Source organism: Halichoerus grypus, chromosome 4 (genome assembly GCF_964656455.1).
Source record: "Halichoerus grypus chromosome 4, mHalGry1.hap1.1, whole genome shotgun sequence".
Classification (NCBI taxonomy): Eukaryota; Metazoa; Chordata; class Mammalia; order Carnivora; family Phocidae; genus Halichoerus; species Halichoerus grypus.
Window position 1 is genome coordinate 403,641 of NC_135715.1, and position 26,835 is coordinate 430,475.

The 26,835-nt window shown below is 52.9% G+C and overlaps 1 protein-coding gene across 2 annotated transcripts in view; it reads left to right on the plus strand.

The window, feature by feature from the left end:
• The first annotated feature begins 13,448 nt into the window (after positions 1-13,448).
• Positions 13,449-26,835, plus strand: part of GAS6 (growth arrest specific 6) — a 35,431-nt gene continuing 22,044 nt past the window's right edge. Inside the window, exons 1-3 of one of the 2 annotated variants that reach the window (XM_078070052.1) lie at positions 13,449-13,711; positions 13,937-14,103; positions 25,716-25,740. In XM_078070052.1, coding sequence (XP_077926178.1) covers positions 13,633-13,711; positions 13,937-14,103; positions 25,716-25,740 — 271 coding nt within the window. In that variant the 5' untranslated portion in view covers positions 13,449-13,632. The remainder of the gene's footprint in view (positions 13,712-13,936; positions 14,104-25,715; positions 25,741-26,835) is intronic. The other variant, XM_036092948.2, reaches the window with a different exon arrangement.

Genomic DNA, 26,835 nt, shown 5'->3' on the forward strand with positions numbered 1-26,835 from the left:
GACAGCTCGGAGGGCGTGGGCGCACAGGACAAGCGTTCCTCCCACCCTTCACGCGCTGGAGTAAGGCAGCGTCCGCGAGCCTGCCGGTTCACAAAGCGCCGTTTCTCGCAGGAACCCTCTGCGTCTCCACAGCTCTTGACCAGTATGCAGCCCAGAGGGGCGTCAGCCCCCCAGGGGCCCCCTCCGAGGCTGCGGGAGGGAAGCCGGGCCACGTCGCACCCCGGAGGAGGAGGCAGGTGGCGTTTGTCTCCTTGGCCCCAGCCTCTGCATCCTCACATGCGCCAAGCAGCTCGAAAATCCGCAGTCGGCCTCGCACGTGGGCCATAGTGGGTGTAACTTGGACGAGTGGTTGGTGTGGTGAAGTCCCTGGACATCGTTAGCTGATTCCGCCTCCAGGATGGGCAGCTGGTGGTGCATGCCCCCAGTCCCGCTCAGCTCTGTCCTCTGACCACTCAGGGCTTGGCCGCTCTGCCCACCCTGACTCCCTGGCCGTGTCCCCTTGGCCTGCCGCAGAAGAACATCTGGGAAAGAAGATCCACGGTCATGTGACCAAGTCACGCATGTCCCCAACCCTGAAAACCTACAAGCGGGGGGAGCGCCTTCGGCCCTCTGGGGCGGGCCTGCCACGCGCCGAGGACGAGGGGCCCTCCATTCTGCCTCTGAAGGAACCGGAAGGCGCTGGCCTCTAGTACCGAGGTGCTGCCCCTTGTCAGTAACAGGCTCCAAGTGGCGAAGCAGATCCAGGGACGTCCTGCTTTCCTTCTGCCGTGAGCCGGGCCACGCGGGAGCCGGGAGGCAGGGCCTGAGCCAGTGGCCTGCGCCTGCTTGCACCCCGCGGGGCAGGCCTGGCTGGAGGTCTGAGGTGTCCCGGGTACTGAACGGGAGCAAATCCCTCCCGCACGCCGGCCATGACAGGGTCACGGGTCACGGGGGTGCGGTGGGTGACAGGGGGGTTCTCGCTGTGAATTCTAAGAACTGGACCAGACTCTCTGGCTTCATCTGGAGCTGTTTTACAGACACCATGGTCCACGTGTCGATTCTCGGCTGCCAAACAGAAATCCCAACAAGGATCCCCTTCTTTTCTGTTAAGCCTCAAAGAAGGAATTGTCCAGCAAACAGACCGTCTGTGAAAACAAGTGGTCCCTGGGCATCTCCACGCTCACATTCGAACCAGCTGTATCAGCTTCCCGATCCTTTCATTAATGAGTTAATAGATCTTTGACACTTTTCATTCTATGTTTGTGTGACAGTCAAGTTTCGAGACTTGAAAAACTACACTCTGTCAGATACCCGTGAGACAGGACAGACCATGACCCGAAGGCAGTTTGGGGCAGGAGTGTCCAGAGACGGGTCCGCCCCGGGCTCTGCAGTCCTCGGGAAGTGCACAGACTCTCCTCGCCCTGCATCCCGCCAGCCGTGCCCCCACGTGACACGTTAAAGTCCTGACCCTCAGGTGCAGGGGAGTTTGCTCACTGGAGCAGGTGAGTGGGGTGAGCTTGAATCCCACAGGACAGGTGTCCTGAAGGAAGGGACGGGACACCAGAGGGAGAGAGAAGTTACGTGCCTCTAAGCCCAGGACTCCAGCAGGCTGCAGGAGCTGGAAGAGTCAGGAAGGGCCCCCAAGACCCCGGCGGGAGGACAGCCCTGCAGCACCTTGATTCTGGACTGGTGGCTCCAGAACGGGAGAATATACGTTCCTGCTCTTTGAGGTAGCCCGCCTCCCACCCCCGTCTGCGGTCCTTGGCCGCGGCGGCCCTGAGACGCTGACGGGTCAGTGTACAAGACCTTTGGAGTCTGGCTGGCTGTGCGGAGAGGGGATGCAGGTCACCAAGCAGCCTGGAAGGTGACCGCTGGGTGGCCGGCCCCAGAGACCGAGGGGGGACCAGCTGGTCAATGTCAAAGGCTCCCACAGCTGCTGTAAATGTTTGGATGCGCTCTAATATTTTCAGATCTTTTCAAATTCGACGTCAGAGCAGTTTTTAACTCTGATTGAAGCAAAAAGCTCACCAGGCTCGGCACTTGTGGGGGACCGCACCTCGGTTTGCTGGGTGTCTGTTGAAGCGAAGTGACCAGCACTCATCTCCAGGGTCCACTTCCGTCACGAGTGTCCTCCAACCTGAGGTCATGGCACTGCTCTCACCCTCCCAGACGGCCTGCTCACCTCTGTGGTTTGAGGCCAGGGGGGAAGGTGCTGCCACTGCCGAGCTGGGCCCCATTCCTTCCCCTGGAAGGGGGGCGGGAGGGAGGCCCGCACCTCCTTCCCAGGCGGCCAGACCCCATCCCACCGCAGGCCCACCTACTTGGTTTCCCTCCCTCATCACAGAAAGAAGGCTTTTGAGAGTTTTGGGGACTTGGTGAGTCTCTTGTGATTGCTGCCCTCCCTCGTTTCTATCAGGGGAACTGAGGGAGAGAGCGCTTCACAGCCCCTAGCGCTCGCTACCTGGCAGGCCCCTACATGGCAGGCACCTGCTGCAGGAGCTCACTCTCCCAGAGACGCCACAGGGTGACGACACCCCAAGCCCCTGGGCGGCCTCGCGCACTGGGCTCAGGCTCAGAACTCACTGCAGGGCTTCTGCAGAAAAATCCAAAATCACCTCCGATTTTGTGGAAGCAAATGAACTGTCTCTGTCTTCAGAGGCAGTTCGCTTACCGGCATAGTTTTCTCCATGAATAAACTAAGTCACATGACTTTCAAAGATCCTGACGGCTGTTTGCAGACAAAAGATGGGACAATCAGAAAAGTTGTCAGTAATTCTCGGGGGAAACACCACGTGACACCTGTGCCCCCGCCCCCGGGCCCGCAGCTGGTCACCTCCAAGCCGCAAGGGTGGGGCTCCCAGCCGGGGCCGAGGACAGCACAGTCAGCCCTGCCCCGCATGGTCGTTCTCCTCTACAGGGAGGAGTCCAGCCCCTGCCTCTCAGGACACAGCAAACCCTTCGGGCACAGGTCCCAGGTAATGAGCACCTCAGTGTCCCCTGGGGGCCAGGGGCAGACGTTGCCCTTGGAACTGTGTGGAGGGGTTTCTGGGGCCTTTTCTAGAAGCTGGGGACCAGACCGCTCGCCCCCACCCCTACACCCCGCCTCGGGCCGGGTCATCCTCTGGGGTGGGCCGCCTCGGGTGCTGGAGGGTGTTGACCAGCACCCTGGCTCCCCCATCCTGTGCTAACAGCACCCTGCCAGGCAGGACGCACAAAACCGCCTGCAGACATCTCCCTGTGGCCCCCGGGGCCGCCCCCATGGAGATCCTTGCAGTGACACTGTGGAGAGCAAGCAAGCAGGGGGCGTGAAGAGTGCACTCCTGCTTCATGTTACACACAGTATGTTGCAAAAGGATTTGGGGAGCCTGGGTGGCCCAGTCGGTTAAACACCTGACTCCTGATTTTGGCTGGGGTGGTGATCTCGGGGTCGTGGGATCAGGCCCGCTCGGGCTCTGCAGTGAGTGCGGAGCCTGCTTAGGATTCTCTTTCTCCCTCTTCCCCTCCCAGCTTGCACTTGCTCTTCTCTAAACAAAAATAAAAACAAAACAAAAAAGGATTTCTTTCAGAGCCAGGGACTAAGGTTTACTCTCGAAACCTGGGATTGGATTAGCTTCACCATTATTTACTTCATTATCACAGTAGCCAGAATCCCTAAAACTCTCACTTTTTTTTTTTAATTTTTTTTATGTTAATCCCCATACATTACATCATTAGTTTTAGATATAGTGTTCCATGATTCATTGTTTGTGCACAACACCCTGTGCTCCATGCAGAACGTGCCCTCCTCAATACCCATCACCAGGCTAACCCATCCCCCCACCCCCCGCCCCTCTAGAACCCTCAGTTTGTTTTTCAGAGTCCATCGTCTCTCATGGTTCGTCTACCCCTCCGATTTCCCCCCCTTCATTCTTCCCCTCCTGCTACATTCTTCTTCTTTTTTTTTTTCTTTCTTAACATATATTGCATTATTTGTTTCAGAGGTACAGATCTGAGATTCAACAGTCTTGCACAATTCACAGCGCTTACCAGAGCACATACCCTCCCCAGTGTCCATCACCCAGTCACCCCATCCCTCCCACCCCACCCCCCACTCAAGCAACCCTCAGTTTGTTTCCTGAGATTAAGAATTCCTCATATCAATGAGGTCATATGATACATGTCTTTCTCTGTTTGACTTATTTCGCTCAGCATAATACCCTCCAGTTCCATCCACGTCGTTGCAAATGGCAAGATCTCATTCCATTTGATGGCTGCGTAATATTCCATTGTATATATATACCACATCTTCTTTATCCATTCATCTGTCGATGGACAGCTTGGCTCTTTCCACAGTTTGGCTACTGTGGACATTGCTGCTATAAACATCGGGGTGCACGTACCCTTTCGGATCCCTATTTTGTATCTTTGGGGTAAATACCCAGTAGTGCAATTGCTGGATCATATGGTAGCTCTATTTTCAACTTTTTGAGGAATCTCCATACTGTTTTCCAGAGTGGCTGCACCAGCTTGCATTCCCACAACAGTGTAGGAGGGCTCCCCTTTCTCCACATCCCCGCCAACATCTGTCATTCCCTGACTTGTTAATTTTAGCCATTCTGACTGGTGTGAGGTGGTATCTCATTGAGGTAAAACTCTCACTTTTAACAAGCCTGCCCAGCAGGTCAGGGTGACAATAACAGTAAGAACAGGGGTCATCAGAACGGGGAATGTGGTTGAAAGCTATGCCCAGGCCCTCGACCAAGGGTTCCATTTGCATCCACTGTTCCCATCCTCAGGACAGCACTATTGGCCCCTTTTACAGACAGAGAGACTGAGGCAGGGAGAAGTGGAGTCCCACAGACACAGGACCTCTGGGCCCACCCGCCCACCAGCACACAGGCGGTGGATGAGGAAGGAAGGGGGCTGACCGTGCATCATGGGAACCATGGGCTAGAGAAAGCTGTCAGGGTCATCGCCCAAAGAACGGGGTCTCCAGAGGTTAAGACTCTGGCTTGCCACAGAGCTGGCGGGTTGCTAATGACACAGGGTAGTGTGTGCGTGTGGCCCCGGGCCACGCAGTCTCTCATCTGTCAGCTGGGGAGAATCCCACATCTTCCTGCCTCCTGCCCCTGTAGTCACGGTCAACAGCAGGATACATAAACCGTGGGAGTGTGGAGATCTAAGCAAATGTAAGACTTCACTTCTCCGCTGAGGAACCAACCACTCTCAGGGCTGAGGGGACCCCCGTGCCCACACTGCGGCCCTGCCTCTGCCCCAGGCAGACACGAGGGGTGGGTTCAGCGCAGGAAGCAGAGACGATCGCAGCCTCATCTCAGACAGTCCAGGACAGCACCCACCCCAGCACCCTGGAGAGTCCTGGAAATGTCAGTATTCCAACAAATAGCAACGAACAGATTGTTGTACCACACTGCAATTCTGGGAGCCACAGAAAGGGGATGGGAGACTGAAGGGGGTGAAGCGAACCCCAGATGCACAGACAGGTGTGCAAGCTTGCCCACGGGCGGGGGTCCACAGCCCCGCTCGCTCCTCTCCCACACCGGCACACAGTGAACAGCTGGTAGAGCCGCCGGGCGCCTCCCAACCGCCTTCCCTGCTTTCCTGCACCCTGGTTTGACGGGCCCCCCACTGCGATCTGCCACCGGCCGTCCCAGCTCTTCCCTCTGTGGGCCGGGTTGCCTTGATGCCCGAGGAGACAAGAGCAGATTCCTCCTGGACCCTTCCTACAGTCAGACTTGTAAGGGACCCCTACATCATGGACCCTTCCTACAGTCAGACTTGTAAGGGACCCCTACATCATGTGTAAGGGACCCACAACAGCAGGGACCGCGCCGGACCCGGAAGGACCCACAACAGCAGGGACCGCGCCGGACCCGGAAGGACCCACAACAGCAGGGACTAGGCTATTTCATGTTACTTTACTCAATCTAAGATCCACTTGAAGTGTATTCGGTTACTTCACTAACAGTAGTTACTGGAGATGCTAACTGGGTACAAGAAGATGAACGTTTCCGAGTGGGCGTTGCAAATGTGCACCTCTGTCACAATAATAGAAGTGAGAGTGCACACGTAGTTGTGAAGCGATGGAGGGGCTCAGAAGCTGGACGACGAAGCTCGTATGACCCACATTCCGTCAGATGTCACTGCAGCACGAACCCCACGAGATCAGGCCCGCATTGCCAGTCATTAAAACATACATTTAAGCCAACTTACCTACTTTTCCAACAAATATTTTTATCAGCCAGAGGGGGAAAATTCTTCTGAAAATGTTATTGTTCTGGAAGCTCTACAAATTCGTATTACGGTGCACTCGTCTATACCTCCAATACAAAATGCTTTTCTTCTAGATAAAGGACATCCATTGCATTTTGCCTGCCCAGCACTTTTCCTTTTAGGAGCTCTTCCCTGCCCTGAAGGGCTGTCGATCACACAGCACGTTCCCAAATTGCAGCTGTGCACACACGTGGCCGGGAGTGGGAACACGGCCCCGCGACTGCTGCAGGAGGCCTGCCTGAGGAGCCTCTGGGCGTGAGGATGTTGCCAGCTTCAGCAGCTGCCCCGTCCCTACCACTCACACAGGAAACGTTAACTGCAGGACAGCGAGGGGCTGGGTCATGCTACTGCCAGGACCTTGAGGTCAGCACAGGCCTGGGCTGGTCAGGGACCCAAACCAGCACATTCCCATTTGCAGTGTAAGCACATCTGTGTTGGGTTTGTGTACATGTAGCACTGGCCCTAATGCACATGTCACTGAAATGCGCAAGTCTCAGGGCAGCTACCCCTGGGCAATGACATGAGAGGGCAGGTGCATCAGGATGACTGTGGCAGAACAGTTATGCCCTGTGATGATGATGCTTTCTCCCCAGCCCTGCAAGTCACAGAGGAGATCCCATCTGATTGTCCTGGGCACGGAACCCTTGTCTGTCCAGCTGCACCCCCACGCTTCCTGTGGTCCTCAGCCTCCACGAGGTTCCCCTGTCCGGGCAGTTCTCCGGTGCTGGCCTGAAGATAGGAATGTCTTTGGATTGGTTAGCAGGAGCCCCTCCAGCTACCATCCACTTTGTTAGACAGGCCAACAGACACGCTGTCACTCCTCTCTTCTCTCCTAAGACCAGCAGGGAGTCAGGAGTGGGAGCCCTGTGGCCAGGGAAGCACAGGCAGGGAGCTCCCATCCACCATCATTTAACTGTCACACCACGCACCAAGAGTCAGGAAGTGTATGCTATTTTGTAGCTAAGGAAATTTTAAGTAAGCTCTACACCCAACATGGGGCTCAAGCTCATGAGCCCGAGATCAAGAATCACATGCTCTATAGACTGAGCCACCAGGCACGCCGCAGGTAAGGAAATTTGGGGTGGAGAAGAAAAGTGGCTTGCCAAAGATCACTATGTGGAGGAGGTAAGTGTTACCTAATCGGCCAAGGTCCCTTTCTTCCCACCACGCACCTCCTCCCTGCCCGTCTTCGCTGCACACTCACCAGGACCAGGCCTGGGACTCAGGCGAGTCTGAGGCTGTAAGTTTCAGATGAAGGAGGAGTTGACCAGGCTAGAGGAGACACCCTCACCTGGAAACAGATGTCGTTTCTACGTGAAGATCACTACGGCATTCTATAAAACCACCTATGTGGGAACATTGGTACAAAACCCATTGTGAGTCACAGGCTGCAAAGGGTTCCCCCAGGTGCAGTGTAGGGGAGTAACCATCTTGGGATGCCCCGAGCTGAGGGGGTCTGGGACCTAGGACTTTTGATTTTAAAACTGGGAACATCCCTGAAACACTGGGACCAGTTTGTCCCCTCGGGGAAGACCCTGAAGGACTTATCCATGAAAGGACTTCCATCCTAATGAGGTCTGACCACCTTCATTCACTACGGTAAGTAGTGTTTTCCAAGCTTTTTGACCACAGCCCTCAGTAATAAATATATTTTACATCATGATCCAGTCCACACTCACAAAAACAGGTATTGTAGAAATAAAGAACCCATATCCAATAAAACTCTGCATCATTAAAAACCACTGGTTAACAAAACACTAAATTTTGTTAAATTAAGAACCCACTGGGGGTGCCTGGCTGGCTTAGTCAGTTGGGCATCCAACTCTTTATTTCAGCTTGGGTCGTGGTCTCGGGGTCGTGGGGTCGAGCCTCATGCTGGGCTCCATGCTCAGCAGGGAGTCTGCTTGGGATGCTCTCTCTCCCTCTCCCTCTGCCCCTTCCCCTGCTCTTGCTCTATAATTAATTAATTAATTAATTAATTAATTAAATCTTTTAAAAAACCCACTAAATCAGTGGGTTGCAAAACATACTTTAAAGTAAAAAAAAAACATTAAAATATGACTGGGGACTTCTGCTTCTGGACAAGATAGAGTAACAGAGACCAGATTTACCTTCCTGCCTGGGACAACTGAACAACCAGACAAATATATGAAATAACAGTTTTTGATACACTAGTAATTAGATAACAAAGGAGTGAACCCTAAGGGACAGGAAATAAATGAGGTGGGCCCTGGGATTGCCAAGGTCACTGGCTAGACAGAGAGGTGAGGTTGCTGGGCATGGAGAAGCCGCCCATGTGGAGCTGCCAACTGCCAAGGAAGGAGAGGGCTGTGCAGAGAGACCTGCAGAGACCCCTCAGGGCTTCAGCTGATCATCACAAGGAGACGAAGGTGGGCCAGACTCAGCTATGATGTTCAACAGGTTAGGTGCATTGCATGCATTTTTAACTTATGATATTTTCAATGTATGCTGGGTTTATCAGGATATAATCCCATTGTAAGTTGAGGAAGATTTGTATTAGAAAGATGTAAAATTTCAAGTTGATGACCTCAGCTTCTATCTTAAGAAACTAGATAAAGAAAAGAAAATGAAATGCAGTGTAAACAGAAGAAAGAAAATTATAAAAATTAGGTTGGATAATGATAAAATGGAAAACAGAAAAATAATAGAGAAATAACATTAAACCAAAAGCTGGTTATTTGAGATCAATACAATTGTTGCCTCTCTAGCCAGAATGATGCAGACAAAAAGAGAAAAGACACAAATTATCAATATTGAGAATGAGAGAGGTGTCATCACTACAGATCTGCAAATATTAAAGGAATATTATGAGTAACTTTATGCCAATATATTCAATCACTTAGATGAAATAGCAAATGTCTTCAAAGGCACAAACTACCAAAGCTCACTCATGAAGAAACAGATAATCCAAATAACCTTATATCTGTGAAAGAAATTGAATTTATACCTTCCCACAAAGAAAATTCCAGGTATGCATGGCATTACTGATAAACTTCGTCAATCATTTATGGAATAAATAACACAAATTCTTCACAAACTCTTCCATTAAACTGAATAGGAGGAAGCACTTAACAACTCATTCTATGAGGCCAGGCTTTCTTGGGCACAAACCAGATAAAGACAAGACAAGACAAGAAAATACTCTTGGGATGCCTGGGTGGCTCAGTCAGTTAAGCATCTGCCTTCAGCTCAGGTCCTGGGAGGGAGTCCCGCATCAGGCTCCCTGCTCAGCAGGGAGCCTGCTTCTCCCTCTCCCTCTGCCTGCCGCTGCCCCTGCTTGTGCTCTCAGTCTCTCTGTCAAATAAATTAATAAAATCTTTTTAAAAAAAGAAAGAAAATACTCTTATAAACTCTCAAATATTAACAAAATAATACATCATAACCAGGTGAGGTTCTTCCCAGGGATGCAAGGTTGACTTAACATTTGAAAATCAATCAAGGTAATTCACATATTAATGAGTGAAAAAAGAAAAAAAATATGATTGTCTCAACAGATGCAGAAAAAGCATTTGACAAAATCCAATATCCATTTCTTTCTTTTTATTTTTTTAATTTTTTTTCCAATATCCATTTCTAATGAAAAAAACTCGGAAAACTAGAAATGGAAGCTCATCTTGATGAAAAGCATCTACAAAAATCCTACAGCTAGCATCATACTTAATGGTGAAAGACTGAATTGTTTCCACCTAGCATCAGGATCCACTGTCACCATTTCTAGTCAACATTGTAGTGGAGGTTGCTAGACAGTCAATAAGGCAAGAAAAGAAGTAAAAAGCACCCAGATTTGAAAGAAGATTTGCTATATTTACAGACAACATGATCATCTATGTAAAAAATTCTATTGAATCTACCTAAAAACATTGAAACTAATAGTTTAGTTAAGCAAAGTTGTAGGATAAAAGATAAATATACAAAAAGCAAATATTTAAACAATCAGAAATTGAAATTGTAAAATTCCATTTACAATAGGATGTGAAATATGTGGGAATGAATTCAAAGTGGATGATAGTTTTAAATGTAAAATGTAAATCTATAAAACTTCTGGAAGAAAATATTTGTGACCTTGGGTTAGGAAAATATAATTTGAAAAGCAGAATTCATTAAAAATAATAATAATAAACTGTACTTCAAAATTAAGAAGAGAAAGAGCAGCATTTCATTGTTTAATAGAATGAAAAACCAAGTCACAGACTGGAATAAATGTTTGCAAATCACAGTCTGACACAGGACTTGTGTCCAGAAGATTTAAACAACTCTTAAAACTCAGAAAAATAAGTCAATAGTTGGAAAAACAAAGTAAAAAGCAAAAGATAATAAAATTTAAATGGACATTTCACCAAAGAATATATTTGGATGGCAATAAGCACGTTAAAATTTGCTCAACATCATTAGTTATTAGAAAAATGCAAATTCACGTCACGAGGGAATACCACTGCAGACCGGCTAGGATGGCTAAAATTAAAAAGACTAACCATGGCAAGTGTGCGTGGGATATGGAGCAACTGAAACCCCCACATAAATATGGGTGGAAACATAAAATGGTAATTCACTTTGACAAAGTTTGTCAGTTTCTTAAAAAGTTAGTCCAATGTCACATCCTCCATATTTCCTCAAGAGAAATAAAAGCTTATGTGCATACAGTAACTTATACACAAATGCTCACAGCCGCCTTGTTGGTAATAATCAATAACTGGAAACGAGCCAATGTCCAGCAGCCGGCAGGTTCTAAGCAAACTGTGGCATATCCATACAAGGGAATACTACCAAAAAAAAAAAAAAAGGAATAAACTATTGATATAGGCAACCATGTAGGTGAATCTGAGAATAAAAATGCCTAGTGAAAAGCCAGACAAAAAGCACATACTGTATGATTCCTTTTATGTAAAATTCCAGAAAATGCAAACTTTTCTATAGTGACAGAGAGTGAGCCAGTGATTTTGCCTGGGAATGGAGGTGAGGGTGGGGCCGGGACACTCAGGAGGGAGGAATTACCAAAGAGCACCAGGAAATGTTTTTAAGTGATGGGTATGCTCTTATCTTGATCGTGGGGGTGGTTTGACAGATACACCCGTTCATCATAGATATGTCAAAACTTATGCAGCTTATATTTCCCCATGCCTCAATGAAGCTGCTTTAAAAACAAAGAAACCCTAATATGATTGATTTGGTCAGCACCCAGCACACTGCCTTTTAAGACAAAATGGCAAGTACTCAACTCAGTTTATTGAGTGGATACATAAGGGAATGGTCTTAGTGCCTTGAAATCATCACCTACAGATGAGATGGTGGAAGGGAGAAGGCAGAACTTTCATTTCCCTACAAATACGTCGTTTCCTATACCCCCACTTTGACCCCACTTCACACTTCCATCCCGTTTTGTCCCTGGCTAGAGAAGCCACTGGCTTTCTTTCTCTGACCACAGAGGGTTGATAGTCCATACAGAGCATCTATGGCCCTGGGTTTAACTGCCCCTTGTGGAGGTGAGCTCTCTCCTTCATCATCGTTATTTCAGGGTATATAATAGAGTGCCTGACAACTCTTTCCAGCTTTGGAAGTCATTATCCAAATTGTTTCTTATCTATTTTCTGTTTCTGCCTAAGTGGGAGTTTTCTGCATTGGTAACAGAGTTAGCTTGGGTCAGCCACTTCCCTTGCCCCCTGCATTTGCTTTCTGCATTCTGCAGTGATCAAAATGGTCAGGTGAGTGTGAAGGCATTTTATTAAACCAAGTCTCTACATCATGGGAGGTGTTGGGGTTATTGAGATACCAACTCAGTACAACAGGTGAATGGGGAAGAGGGAGGAGGGGCTTGAGGTCCAGGTTAACAGGTCAAGGCCCCTTCCTGGACGGATGATGCTAATGCATGGTCACCTGAAGCACTGAGGCCACACCCAGTGTCCCTCCCAGAGGGACATAGAGAGGCCGTGACACTCACTCCTACTGGGATCAAACTCTGAGAATTGCAAGAACTCTATAAACTCTATTCACCAAACACACACAAATAAGAAATAATTGCACACACTTCCTGAAATCTGTCCATGGGCCAGGGGTCTGGAACCCTAGGAAATAACAAAAGTGCAATTAATTAATTAAAGATCTGTGTAAATACACACTCGAGAATGTATCACCCCACCCAGATTTTTGAAACGAGCGCTTCTCCATAAGAACAACATGCAGGAAATTTAATGTACTGTTCTTTCTAAGCCCATGGCCTTGCAGGGTGCTTTCATCGCTTGCTGGCCAAGGAGGGAGAGAGAGCTTTGCAGCTGAGGATCACAGGTGCAGACGACCTACCTATTAAAGTGTTAATGCTCTTTGAAGAGGGCTTTCATCAAAGTTCAACTCCCCGAATTTAACATATTAATGCTCATTAACCCCACCTTCAAACCTTGACCTCAAAGAATCCACAGCAATGACATTTCATTCCCACACTACAGAAGGTGAGGAGAAACTGAGGTCTAGACTCTCAACGTTGAGCCCACAAATAAGATGACCGCGCATTTGGGGTGCGGGGGCGGGTCCCAGCGGGGCCCTGCGGAGGGCGGTGTCCAGGCCCCTTCTCCCGCGCCGCTGGGCTCCCTGCCGGCTTCGGCCCCCCGTGGGTGGGCTGCTATGTTTTGGTTGTGGTTGTTTGTGTGTGTTTTGCCCGTGACTTTGCGAAATATCCCGGACGAGAGACAGAAAGTCTTGGTCTCTGAGAACTAGCACAATGTTGCTTTCAGCTTAAGTATCTACTGGGAAACCTCAAGGTTTTCAATGTCATCATTATGGGAAACAGAGATCACAAAAGGAAATAATTTCATCTCACTCCCTGGACCTCGCTGGGATTGGGTGTGACCTCAGTTTAGCTTTTCTTTGACGGTTTTAAGCCTTGAGAAAATGCGCTCAAGAACGAAGAATCCCAAAACGATGCGGCAGACTTGGGTTGGGGGTGGCGATGGCGGGGCGAGGACGGGGTTCCAGTCTGGTACCTGGGCGGTCACCTCGTACCTGGCTGTTGTCTCTTCTTCCCGTTCACCCCAGCCCCGATCAGACACCGCTCGGCGCAGCCCCGTCCGCGGGACCCGCTCCCCCGGGTCTCTGGCCTTCGCGGCGAAAACCTGCTCCCGCGCCGGGCGCGCCCCGCCCCCGCGCGGCCCCGAGGCCGGTCCTGCCCGCGCGCCCCGCCCCGGCCCCGGCCGCGAGCGCCGAGGTGCCGCCGCCGCCGGGATGTGACCTTCAGAGCCGCCCGCACGGGATGACCGGAGCCACCGCCCCGCGGCGCCCGCGGCTCGCCACGGCCTCCCGGGCGCTCTGAGCGCGCTCCCGCCCGGCCCTCGTCCCCCGGCCCTCGCCCCGCGCCCGCCCCGGCCCGGCCCCGCCATGCCGCCGCCGCCCGGGCCCGCCGCCGCCCTGGGCGCCGCGCTCCTGCTGCTCCTGCTGGCCGCCGAGTCCGCGCACAGTGAGTACCAAGCGGGGTCGCGGCGCGGGCCGGGCCGGGGGTGCCCCTTCCCGCCCCACAGGCCCCCGCCGCCCCCAGGTGCCGGGGGCGCGCCGGGCCCGCGCGCTGCCGCAGCATCCCCCGGCGGGCGGCTGGAGGACTGCGCGTGCGGGGCGGGGTTGACGGCGTGTCCCCGCTCTGTCCCCGCTCCGTCCCGGCGCCGTCCTCCCGCCCGCCTTCGGGCAGCCGTGATGCTGCGGGCGCGCGAGGCGGCGCAGTTCCTGCGGCCCCGGCAGCGACGCGCCTACCAGGTCTTCGAGGAGGCCAAGCAGGGCCACCTGGAGAGGGAGTGCATCGAGGAGCTGTGCAGCCAGGAGGAGGCCCGGGAGGTGTTCGAGAACGACCCCGAGACGGTGAGCGCGCGGGCGCCTTGGGACTCGGGGCTGTGTGGGACCGCGGTGCGGAGCGCTGGGGCCGCCGGGGCTCCCGGGGCGCTGTCCCCGCGGCGCCGCACGGGGAACACCTGGTCCGTGCGCACTGCGGGGTGCGCATTGCTGCCGAGCCTCGGGCTTGCTCCCCGCAGACTTCCCTTCCCCCACTGCGCAGGGAGCCATTCGTGTTGGGGGGACCCCGCTGCGGTCAGGTCTCACATCCAGAATCCTGGAACACCGTTCGGGCATGGAGGAAGCACAGGGTCATAGGGGTCCCCTGTCCCACCCTCGAGCCTGCGCTCATCTTTTGAGCCCCATTCCTCCTGGTGACTCCAGGGGCTCCCACAGCTGTTAGCAGATGTGTAAGTGGGTGCTCTTGAGACCCTCAGTTATCCTCCCCCAGCAGGCCTCTGGAGGCAGCCACTTTATTTATTTATTTAAAGATTTATTTATGAGAGAGAGAGAGAGAATCTCAAGCAGACTCCCAGCTGAGCCCGGAGCCCTATCCCGGGCTCCATCTCGCGACCCTGAAATCACCACCCTAGCTGAAACCAAGCGTCGGGTGCTCAACCAACTGTCCACCCAGGCGCCCCTGAAGGCAGCCACTTTAAAGGAGATAGACAATAGACAACACCTCTACCGTTTTTAAGATGTAAAAGAAATACAGTGTTTAAAAGCCCAAGCAGCTTCCTCCCCCTCCCCCTCCATGGATTGGAAGTGAGGTGTGGGCTGCCCACAGCCCCTGGATCCTCCTCGAGGGGGATGGAGCGTGTGCTTGAAAGAGGAACTGAGAGATGTGGAGTCTGGAACTGCTTGCTACAGCAGGTCCCAAAATACCACTACAGGAATAGGACCAGAACATATGTGGGAGGGGTGGGCAGGAGGGCTGGGGTCGGGGGCCCAGCCAGGGCGACCCGCATGGGGCGCCTTTCAGCAAGGTGCTCTTTCGAAGCAGCTGGCGACTCCAGGAGCCTGGTTGTGCTGGCTCAGGACACATTTCTATTAATAATGTCCTTGGGGAATGTGGGGCGTCGGGCAGCCAACTGCAGGGAACAGCCCAAGTGTGGACTCAGCATCTGCTCAGGAGCCTGCCCTCTTGCCGGAGGGGACCCATAGGACCCTGCCTGTGTATCTGTCCCAGGGCAAATGCCTTTGGAAAGTGGGAGTGTGGAAATTGGATGGACTTTGTACCATGAGGTCAGGGTGATTTCACAGCTGTTTTTGGTTCTACCGGGATTTTTCTTTTAAAGAATTCTGGGATGAAATAAACCTTGCATGCAGTAAATGGATGGTTCTGTGTGGCCCATATAGGCTTTTATTTTCACTTGTATTTCTCACCAATGGGCATGACAACCCCTTTTCGGCCCTTTCTGAAGCAAGCTTTAACAGGATGGCCGGCCTCGAGCTGTTCTCCTTGGGCAAGTTTTTGCCACGGGGCCGCTCTGGGAATTGTTTTCCCCAGGGCCACTGCCCTCCGAGTTCACAGCAGCACGGTTTCAATGTTGCTGTAAGGAACAGGGTTGCTGATCTTCTCTGGCCTGTTTTCCGGTTTCTTTAATGATGAATCCTGGTGGCCCCATGAGTCATTCCCTGCAGAGGATTGCCGAGGGCCTAGCAGCAGGGCTGTGCGCCTGGCCACCAGGCAGCTGCAGGATTGTGTGGCAGGTGCGGGGTGCTCCCCCACCCCAGACCCTGTACAGAGACCATGGGATAGGGCTTACAGGTGACAAGAGTTCGGGGCAACGAGGCTACCACCCACCCCAACCAGCTCGTGCCCAGCCAGGCCGCACTCACCCAGGACGGCAAGGCCCTGACCTGGCTTTTCCTTGTTGCCTGGACATACTGTGCATTAACCACAGTGTCCTTCCCAGAGCTTTAATCCCCTCTCTGGTTTTAAATGGCTTTTATGTTTTAATGATAACTTTATTTACAAATGTCTGCTACAAAGGCAAGAAAAGGAAAGCATGCTCACAATCCCGTGATTTTAACGCAATCCAGTGCTCTCTGGGTGCGTTCCTGTCTGGGACGTCACAGCCGTCCTTGCCTCCTAGGCCTGTCATCCCTACTGCCAGCCCAGCATGGACTTGTCAACTTCTCTCATAGCAAAGCCATCCGTAACCATCCAGGATTCTGTCCTTACCAGCCCCTAGCTGCAGGAGTCCCTGCATCTTTCCCTTCATTTACCAGTTTCCCAGGTTAGCCCGGCTACTATGGTGTCTTCCCTCAAGGTCAGCTGGGTTGCAGACCCTTCATTTTAACCTGTTCTTGTGTAGACTATAGTGAAGACCGTTTGCCTTGTTGTCTGGATTTGGCCCTTGGGCATGTGGAACGCTGGGAGCTGCCAGGCTAGGAATAGGGGTCCCCCTCACCACCGTGGGGGACTCTGGAAGTGGCCAGCCTGTCTTCAGTGGCTCAGTGGGAGCCACACATGACCACCGGCTGGGGCTCTGGCTTTGGTGGAGTTGGTAACACTACGCTTTCTTGCTGATTTCCTGCTGACGGAGAAGGCAGTTCTGCCCTCCTGGTCCATTCCCAGGGTTCTGGGGCACACTGGTGAGTGAGCCCAGGGAGGGAGTGGGGGACCTCAGCCCTGCCGCCCAGGTGGGTGGGCTTGAGCCAGACCTGGAGCCAGCTCTGGGCTGCAAATGTACTTCCCGATATTTGGGGGTTTCTGCTAGAGCTCAGACTGCAAGCTGGGTGTTCCTGCCTGATCTGGATTGTTCCAGACTAGCCTGTCTTCCTCTCTGGGAAGGGAAGTGACCTTCACAGCAGGTAGCTCCTGGCACAATGGCCCCTTCCTGGTTCCAGGGGTTATCACACACCTATGCTGGAAAGGAAGGGGACCTGGGGGGCCTTCCTGACCCCCAGGCATCCTGGCCACCCACCCGCTTCCCTCCTGGGGGCAGATGGTCTTCCCCCCACACTCCTCAGGACCCGGGGGAGTGTCCTAGGCTCCCCATTGTTGCCACCACTAACCCTCCTCTGCAGGGCTCAGGCGGAGTTAGATTCCCTCCTTATCTGTTTCCTCTCACATGGTTACTCTCCCTGCCTGGCATTTCCCTCTCCTTCGCTTGTCTTCAGTCCAGCTTCCCACACAAGACCCCAGCTGTCTCTGAGATTCTCCTAAGCTCACCGGAGGCCAGCCCAGCGGAGTCACCTTCTACTTAAATCCTTTAAGGCAGGCGGGTTCCAGACGCCGGATGCCACTTCGGTAATCAGGCTTTGCTTCCGGAAAGGGTTCTGGACAAAAGACTTAGCCAGCCCCGCCTGACCTGCCGCACAGATGCATTTCTATACCTCACAGCGCCTGGGAGTCTGGCCCTCGCAGCCAGCCGCAGCCTGGTGGTACGAGAAAAATTCCAGGCCCTAGTTCTTGACCCACCACCTCGTTTAATTGGAGCTACAAACTATTCACAACACTCAAGCACAGGCCAGAGGGTAGGTGTGTGACCACTGGCCTGTGCTTGAGCTCACACGAGTCCACCCTCCCCAGTCTCTGTCCATCTCTGTCTCTCAGGTGTGGGGGGACCCGGTGGTGGTGGCGGAGGGTCAGCTTCAAAGCGCTGCAGCACTGGCCTCCAAGGACACCTGTCTTTCTGAGACCCCCCTTCTTTAGGGACAGCTTGGGGACAGGCATCCCTATGGAGAGGAAAGCTTCTCCCTCAAGTCACCCCTCGTTGGGGTGGCCCCAGCAGGAGGGCAGAGAGGAAGGAAGAAGGGACCTCGTTACCCCCAGTGACTTGCCTCTGCAATGCGGGTGCCCTGGCTAAGGAGGTGACACCCTGGCTGTGGCCTCTAGCTGCCCCCTTGCCCCCCCACGCACAGCTACACACACACTCTTCTCTGTGCGACCTTGGGGTGGCCTGCACACCTCACCCTACGCAGGCCCAGCCCGTCTCCTTCCTTGGGGTCCTCCTGCCCCCACCGACCCCTGTGGACTGAGGCCTCCCCTCCTGGACCCTCTCCTTCTTGGGCTTTCGGCCCTGGAAGGCCTTGGGGAAGCCAGTCCCAGGGGCTGGGCTTGCTTTGTCTGAGTTGGTTCCTGCTTCGCTCAGAGGCTGGTAGACAGGCCGGTGAGCCCAGCACGAGCAGGCCCGCTAACCCACTTTGTTGCCCCATATTCGTGTTACTCTCAGGAGTCTGTGGGGACTTACACTGGGCTCTCCAGCCTAATCACAGACCAGCCCTGTGGATGGCATGTCGCATCCTTGCCAGTGGGCCCAACATCTGCAGAAAACCAATTAAAGACATTTTTGGAAAACACTGAACGTCTGCCTTTGTTATTTAGGAACAAAACAGCCTTTTAAGAATCTGATGCTGTTTGAATCCGGTGCGGCCTATGTCTCGAGAGTCCAAGTAGCTGGGGCCAGGCCATTCCAAACACTTCCCAGGCCGTCCCTTTGCTCCGGCACGGCTGGCAGGCACCCCGCTCTCTCCTCTTCCCTAAGTTCGGAAGCAGGGGCTGTTTCTGTGATGCAGCATCTGTCGGGGCTCAGGGTGGTGTCGGACGTCGGCAGGGCTCGGTGCCTGGCAATGTGCATCCAAGAGCCCCCTGCAGACCCGGTGTGTGCTTCTAAGTTTTGGCCCTGAGAGGGTACAGTTCGTTGAAAGTGTTGTCCCTTTTCAGGAGTTGGAAGCAAAAGAACTCGGGAACCACATCAGGCCTGCTTCAGGTGATCACACCAATTACGAACGTATCGTTCAGATGAGATAGTGATGTGTGACTCTATTATTTGTTTTCTCAGACTTCATTTTTCAGACTTGAGAATTGTTCCTGGTGTTAGTGCGCATGGTAATAACACACATTTTTTCCACATCTGTCCCCCAAACCTGCCATCTAGACCCGGGTTGTGGGGGCCCCTTCTTGGAACATGGAGCGCTGTGGAAGTCACAGCTGGAATCAGCCAGCCCCTGGGGGCAGGCCTGTGCGAGTCACCCCTGCGGCTGCATGTCTCCGCACGGGGGCTGCTGAGGCCGGGCCGGCGCGTCCGCCCAGCACGGCAGGCGTAGCTGGCGGCCTCAGGGGCAGCCCCCGGGCGACCCTCCGGTTTGGACACACGTCTCTCTAGCACGATGCTTCCAACTGAGATGGAGGGACTTGTTAGGACGTTGCTGTTGGGGGTTATCAGGGGCCAGTGGTGTGAGTCTGTGCAGCGGACCCCAGGTTCCAAGGCGGACCCGCCGTTTGTGACGGAAGGATCGCCTTGGGTCTGCCCCGAGCGCTTGCCGCGGCTGCAGGCTCTGGGCCGCTCCGCGTCCACACCGTGCTTCTCCTGTGCCAGACGCACAGCGGAACACCTCACGAGCACACCATGATTTCGCGTGACTCTGGAGAGGCACCAAGATGCATTTAAACTTCCCTTTCCTAAACCAGGAACAAGCTTTGCAGTAGCGTTGGTCACAGCGCCGTAGGATGTGGTGGTGGGCCCTCATTCCAGGTGCTCGAGAAGCTGAGGCCTGGGAATTTACGTGGGGACTTGTGCAAGTTAGCTCTTCAGTGGGAGGATGCAGATGGAAACTCAGGTCCCTGGGCCCCAAGGTCAGCAGGTCAGCATGAAGCGGTTGACCTTCAGAGGTGAGAAGGGTCTACACTGCCTGCTCCTGGGTGACTCCCACATGGTTATGTTTCATCCTGACACTGGTTATGAAAAGGGCCCCAAGACCCCAGCTCTTCAGGGGGCTGTAGCCGCTCCCTGGGACCCCGCTGGCTCAGGCCCCTGTCCTTGTCGCCCCAGTGTGTGTTGGGCACCGGGGGATGGTCCTGGGGGCTGTGGGGGAGTGCGCAGCTGCAGGCCTCAGCTTTCAGCCCTGCCACTGGGTGATGATGCCCAGGATTTTGTCCCACAGGAATTCCTAACAACAAACATGCACTTTAGTGTCTGAGGAAGGAAGAGGAACACCGCGGCCTTGTGGGGTGTTTCTGGGGCCTGCCCCCCTTGCAGGGCTGGCCCGGAGGTGCTCTGGGCTCGACAGGGGCTGGGGAGCTGCCCAGCAAGGGCAGGGGTGCCGTGTTTCCTTCTGGCTTGTGGAATGCTTAAGCAGGCACCGGGTTTGGAGACTTAGGAGATGAATTTGGGAGAAGGAAAGGAAAGAAGGATTTTGTGTGAACCATGCTTAGAGAAACATGCACAGACTGCGTGATGTTGGCCTTGGGGATTGAGCCTCTCCACGCAGGCCGAGGGGCCTGAGCTTGCCCGCTGATAGCAGGGAATCTCTCTGAGAGCCATCGTATAAACAGTGAGACCTTGGTCGTGAGTTCCTCCAGTAAGGGCAAAAGCCGGAAAGAAAAAGCCTCAGTAAGAGCAATTCAAGTTGTCGTGACTTTGACAAGTTTTCCCTTAGAGGTCAAGTTTGCTAGCAAGACAACACGAAGGTCAAAGGATTAGTCAGTTTTTCTGACCCTTTCTTATGGAAAACGCCTTATATTTGTATCATGTAAATAAGCAAAGTTATTGTGACATACAAGCTTTGTTAAATAGTTTAAAGATTTTTGGAAGCAAAATTTCAGGCCGTTATTTATTAAAGGAAGTAATACATTCTTTTTTTTTTTTTTTTAAAGATTTTATTTATTTATTTGCTAGAGAGAGAGAGAGAGAGAGAGAGTACAAGCAGGGGGAGGGGCAGAGGCAGAGGGAGAAGCAGACTCCCTGCTGAGCAGGGAGCCCGATGTGGGACTCGATCCCAGGACCCTGGGATCATGACCTGAGCTGAAGGCAGCCGCTTAACCGACTGAGCCACCCAGGCGTCCCGGAAGTAATACATTCTTAATTTACTGAAAGATCGCGGCGCTGTTCTACTGTAATGTTTAAGTGCTGTTACATTGGGCAAATCCAGATAGAAGTCCTAGATGAGAGTCACGCTCAGCTGATGCGGACCTGTCTCTGCCGTGCTGGCCGTGAGCGTCCTGTAAGTCCCCGGATGCGTCAGAGGGCAGGAATCTCGGACATTGGTGTGCACGGTGAGCCGCAGCATCACTGCTAAAAGCTGTCTCGGTTCCCCTGCTTCACCGCGTCCCTGCAAGGACCTCACTTGCCTCTGAGGGGCTCAAAGAGTTAAAGGAGATTTGGACATGAAGGTATTTATGAGCTGTCAGTTGCCAAGTTCTAGAATTTTCCCAACAGCACGTGGTCCCGTTCAGAAGCTACATCAGGGTTGACTGTGCTCAGTCCACACTCTGAGCCCAGGTAATGCTTCTGTCTTGATAAATGTACATGTTGACCGACTAGGCTTGTGTGGTTTTTGCCCATTTTTGGAAGGCAGATCTGCTCTCAGACTGTTGAGTCAGGTAGAGGGACCACCACAAACCCCACCAAGCCTCAGAAGAAGCCCAGGGGAAGAAGTGCACAGGATGGCCCTTGGAGGGGATTCTGGAGCTATGGGCTGGGCAGGCTGCTGGGCGAGTGAGCTTGCCCAGGTCACCAGTGCTTCTGGAGCTGGAATTCCAGAATGGACTGTCCTGAGATAGGGGAGGAGGTGGGTGGCAGGTCGACAGCCCACAGGTGACTGCCCCGTGGGGAGGGTGGGCAGCTCCATGCTGTTCTTGACTTTTACCCTGAGGGGAGCCCTGGGGGCACAGACCCTGCCAGTCAGACTGGGGTCCCAGGGGTCATGCAGGGCAGGGGCTGATGGGAGGTTCTGCCCACAAATGGTAATTCTCAAGGATTTCACCAGCCACCTATTGTCCTTTTCTGCAGTTCCCTTCTTAGTGAAGGGACAATCTGGCTGACAACATAATTAAGGAGCAGAGACAGGGGAGGTCCTCTCATGGAAACACTGTCCTGTGGTTTCAGCTCACGTTAGACGAAAGTGGACGGAGCCTGTCCTTGGGCATAGGTTCCCGTGTTTATAAACCCTCAGGGAACAGAAGCATGGGAGAATGGTGTCTGACAGGAAGGCTGGGTTTGTTGGAGGCCTCCACTCTGTTTACACGGGGATGAGCTCTAGCAGGTGGGCTCTCGGCCAAGACAGCGTGCTGAGCCTCCTGGAACCAGGCACTCTCCCGTAGATGGGGTGTGAGCTCCACACAGGGCTGCTTCGCTCATGGACGACCCTTGCCAATAGTGGTGACAACTCAGTTGAGTCTCACATGCACCACGGCTCATCGCGCCCCGGGGGGGGTGGGCCCTTGGTATGAACGGCAGAAGGAAAGCTGGGCAAATGGCAGTTAATCTAAGGATCTAAGCTTAAAAAATACACTGGCAGTTTGGAAGCTTAAGGAACCATAGTACTGATACTTTCAAGTTTTGAAATAGACAAGCTAAGAGCACTGATTTAGATTTTTCTCCCAATGTGCTTATCTATGTTATAAGTAAAATTAAGAATCCAATACTTTGTCTAAGTCAGTGAAAATTGTAGGACTGTGTTTGCCTATTCATTCGTTCATCCATCCACTCTTCCATTTACCCACCCATCCATCCATCCATCCACTCTTCCATCCATTCAACCACCCATCCATCCATCCACCCACCTACCCGTCCATCCACCCACCCATCCATCTATCCACCCACCCATCCATCCATCCACCCACCCAACCACCCACTCTTCCATCCATCCATCCATCCATCCATCCATCCATCCACTCTTCCATCTGTCCACCCATCCATCCATCCACTCTTCCACCCACCCACCCATCCATCCACTCTTCCATCCATCCAACCATCCATCCATCCACCCACCCACCCATCCATCCATCCACCCACCCATCCACCCACTCTTCCGTCCATCCACCCACCCATCCATCCACTCTTCTATCCACCCACCCATCCATCCATCCACCCACCCAACCACCCACTCTTCCATCTATCCACCCATCCATCCATCCACTCTTCCACCCACTCTTCCATCCATCCATAATCCATCCACCCATCCATCTATCCACTCTTCCACCCACCCACCCATCCATCCACTCTTCCATCCATCCAACCATCCATCCATCCACCCACTCTTCCATCCATCCATCCACCCACCCATCCATCCACCCACGCATCCACCCACTCTTCCATCCATCCATCCACCCACCCATCCATCCACTCTTCCATCCACCCACCCATCCATCCATCCACCCATTCACTCATTCTTCCATTCATTTATCATTCATTCACCTGTTTGGCAATGGCTCCTGAGGGCATTCAGGGGAACAGTCAGCACCAGGCCAGGTACTGGGCAGATAGATGTTGTCCTTCCCCTCTGGGAGCTTCAGCTCATAGTTTAGCAGCCTGCAGTTTAGCTCACTCCCTTCTATCTTCAGCTGTTTAAGTAAAGCAGAAGCAAACCCCTGAGGAAAATGATTGCCAGGTGACAAATGGTCCCATTTCCAACCCCGGTGGTCCTGGCTATTCCCTACTCCTGACCCCACCCCAGTCCTCATGCAGCCCCATGCCAGGCCTTGCTCCTTATGTGGTCAAAAAGAAAGAGGGTAAGTTTGTAGGTCACTGATCCCTGGTTTTAAATCTGGTTGTCTGATCCCCATGGGGTAATGCTCATGAGAGTCAACCCAGCTCCTAAACCTCAGGCCACGGTTTATGTGTGGCCAATTTGTGGTGCAGGTGGGGGCCAGCTCCTGTGTTTGGTGCCCTTCACTCATGGAGATTTCCATAGGTCCTCCTCTCTGGTCAGAACTTGGAAGGACAGTTGGAAATGTCTCTTTCTCTTGGGAGAAAGCATAGCGGTTGTAGGTGTAGTTATCTCAGCTTTGTAGTTATTCAGGGTTAACCATCTCTGCCCTAGATTAGCAGCCAAATTAGCATCCTCCCCACCCCAAATAAATCTAGGGCACAAATTAGGATAAATTGTCACCAGGTTATGGCCCTGTGGTTTCAGAACCCACATTCCCGTAGGTGTGGTTAACTGAAGGGAGGTGCACGTGTCTTTTCTCAGTGATGCTTTTCCACAACAATAGAACTCATTATTAAAACATATGACAAATAACTAGTAACAGTCATGGTTTTGAAAAATATAATAGAGCTTTCTGGAAAGCTGTGATAATGCCACCACTTACGACAACTGGGTACTCTGCCCACCGTTCCTCATTGTTTCCAGTCTGATTCTTGGTTTTCTGAGTGGACACATCATGCACCCATCCTAAATCTTTCCTTCAGAGCCGGAGCCGTTCCCTTTGTGACAAAGTCTGGGGCCTCTGTTGTCCCTCTAAACCCAGAAGATACCACTGTCTGCCTGCCCTCGGCTGCGGGGGCTTTGTCAGGGTGCCCCTCCTCGCCAGCCTTCCCTGTCTGGGCGTTACCCGTCGGTGACTGAAAGCCACACAAAGACATGAGGGTGGCGGGGTGCCCCCACCCTGGCCAGCGCTGGCCTCCATCACATCTGCCTCAGTGGCGTCCTCACAACTGTCACACGAGCTGAAATAACAAACTCGCTCTGACCAGGACTTTTCTTTTAAAGGAGTTGTGAGTCTTTTTAAACCACATCTTTACCAGAACATGACTTTCTGGAAACACATCTGAGGGCGTCTTTGCGAAGTGTCCCTGGCACCTCTGCCCGTGCTGTGGTAACCGGGGGGCTGGCCAGCCTGTGGGCAGCCCTGGGATCCCCTCTGCCTGTCACTGCAAAGGCAAGGCCAACCCTGGTCGGTGTGGTTCCAGTGACCATGTGCCGTCCAGAGCTCGTCCTGGCTTCCCGACCTCGGTCACACGCCACAGTGTGTTGTGAACGTCCATCTGCCCGTCTCTGATAACAGGCTCGTTTAACCGACTGTGCCGTGGTGGCGCAGGTCGGATGGAACAACCTACCCTCACAGATTCGTACCCATATGCAGCCGACACCCAGCAGCTGGTGAGGGCCCCTCCTGCATCGCTCGGTTCCATCAGGGGGCGCATCTTCGGCCAAGCCGCTCTGTGATGGACCCTAAGTGGGAGACGACAGTGGACCGGGGGGGGCTGCTTTAACCAGCCTGTGGCCTGGCGTCTGTGGCTGGGGCCACGGACCCTGGGGACAGTCCCAGCTGCTCCCTGCTGTGGCCAACACGAGTGGTCCTAGTATTGGACGGCCAACATGGACGATGCAGACCTCTTAATTTGCGTTCATGGACAGAAGGACCCCAGCTTGCACCCTCCATACCTCATCCAACACCAATTTCTTTTACCAGTACAGTGGATGCAAATCAGTGCTCATGTGCTCATGGTCCCACGGAGGTCTGCACAGCTCTGGGAGGAGCCTGGCATCCGCGAGGGTCTAGACGATTATACCCATGGCCATCCTCATCCTATGAGACGCTTTATGCGGCACCACCTAGGTCCCTTAAATGACATCACTGTTGCTGCTTCCAGAAGGTCTAATCATATCAGCGGTTTTGCAAACATCATTCTGCAGAGCCCGCGTCAGCCGCCTGGGCTCTGCCCTCCCACTTCCTCTCCTCATGCCATGGTCTTCGTGGCAGAAAGTGGCTTTCTGGGTGCTTCTCCTCTGCTGTTACTGGGCCAGCTGTGGAGAACCCCCCCCCTTCCTCAGACACCTGTCTCCCTGGTGTCTGTCTCTGCCTGCTGGGGAGGAAGGCGAGCTGCCCAGCTGCGCCGGGGGCTGTTTGGGGAGCCTCGTACCGTGTCAGTAAACTCTTGCCCCTTCTTCTTCTTTTTCCGCAGGACTATTTTTATCCAAGATACTTAGGTAAGTGTACATCCCTGCTTCTGAAGTTGTCATAAGAGAATAGAGGGGTATATGTGTCACGTGTCCAAGACAGCTGAGCCAGCTCATGACCCAGTTACTCCCGGAGTGGAGGCTGTAATCCCACAGTGGGTTTGGGACTACGCAGAGCGTGCCGGTCAAAACACCGGTTTGTGTCTTTCACGCCACAGGATCCGTGTTAACCTCGATCCAGTGCCATTATTTGCAAACAGCTTCTCGGCTCTCACTCCAGGCTTAACTTATTGTTTGGGAATGTGATTGATTTAGTGGGTCTCAGACATTTTGGTCTCAGGGTCTCTGCACTTCCAAAATTACTGAAGACCCCAAAGAACTTTTGTTCATGGGGGCTACATATGTTGATATTTGCCATATTATTAATCAGAACTGAGAACAGTAAAAACTGTTTTTGTTTAATTTGAACAAGAAGGAATGTATGAGCAGACACCCCTGGCCGCCGAGCAGGGATGTCACTGTGCGGATGGCCTCTGGAGAGCTCCCCTGTGCACTGGAGAGAAAGTAAAAGGACAAATGACAGCCCAGTCTAACCTGGACAATGAGAAAGAGCCCCTGATTTCTCTAAGAACTGCTCCTTTAATTAATACCATTTTAAGAAATTTTTGGATGCATATCACTTAATAATGAGATAAATCTATTCCAGGGTCTTCCTTTTTAATTTTGTAAAGTGCATTTTGGTAAATTTTCCATTGGCCTTATATCCTCTTATAGGTTCTTTCTCTTGGTCTATATCTGGCAACAAGCAAAGTGGACCCATAATTGGCCCTGAAAAGCCAGAAACCTGCCCGCTCCCAGGCTCCCTGTCGGCCTCCACAGGCCTGGCCCCTGGGTACTGGGGGTTTGCTTCCAGAGGCAAAGGGTGACCAGCTATCCCAGGAGTCCCCTCCAGGTTGCCCGGGCCCTCGTCCTCCTGGACATGGCTTAGTACCAGGGACCCTACTGAAGGATGAGACGTGGCTCGACACTGTTGGGCACAAGTTCAAGTTTCCGGGCACTTTCCTCTGCTCCTATGTGCACACCTGGTTCATCAGATGGATGGTGCGTGTGTGGAACGCTCCGCAA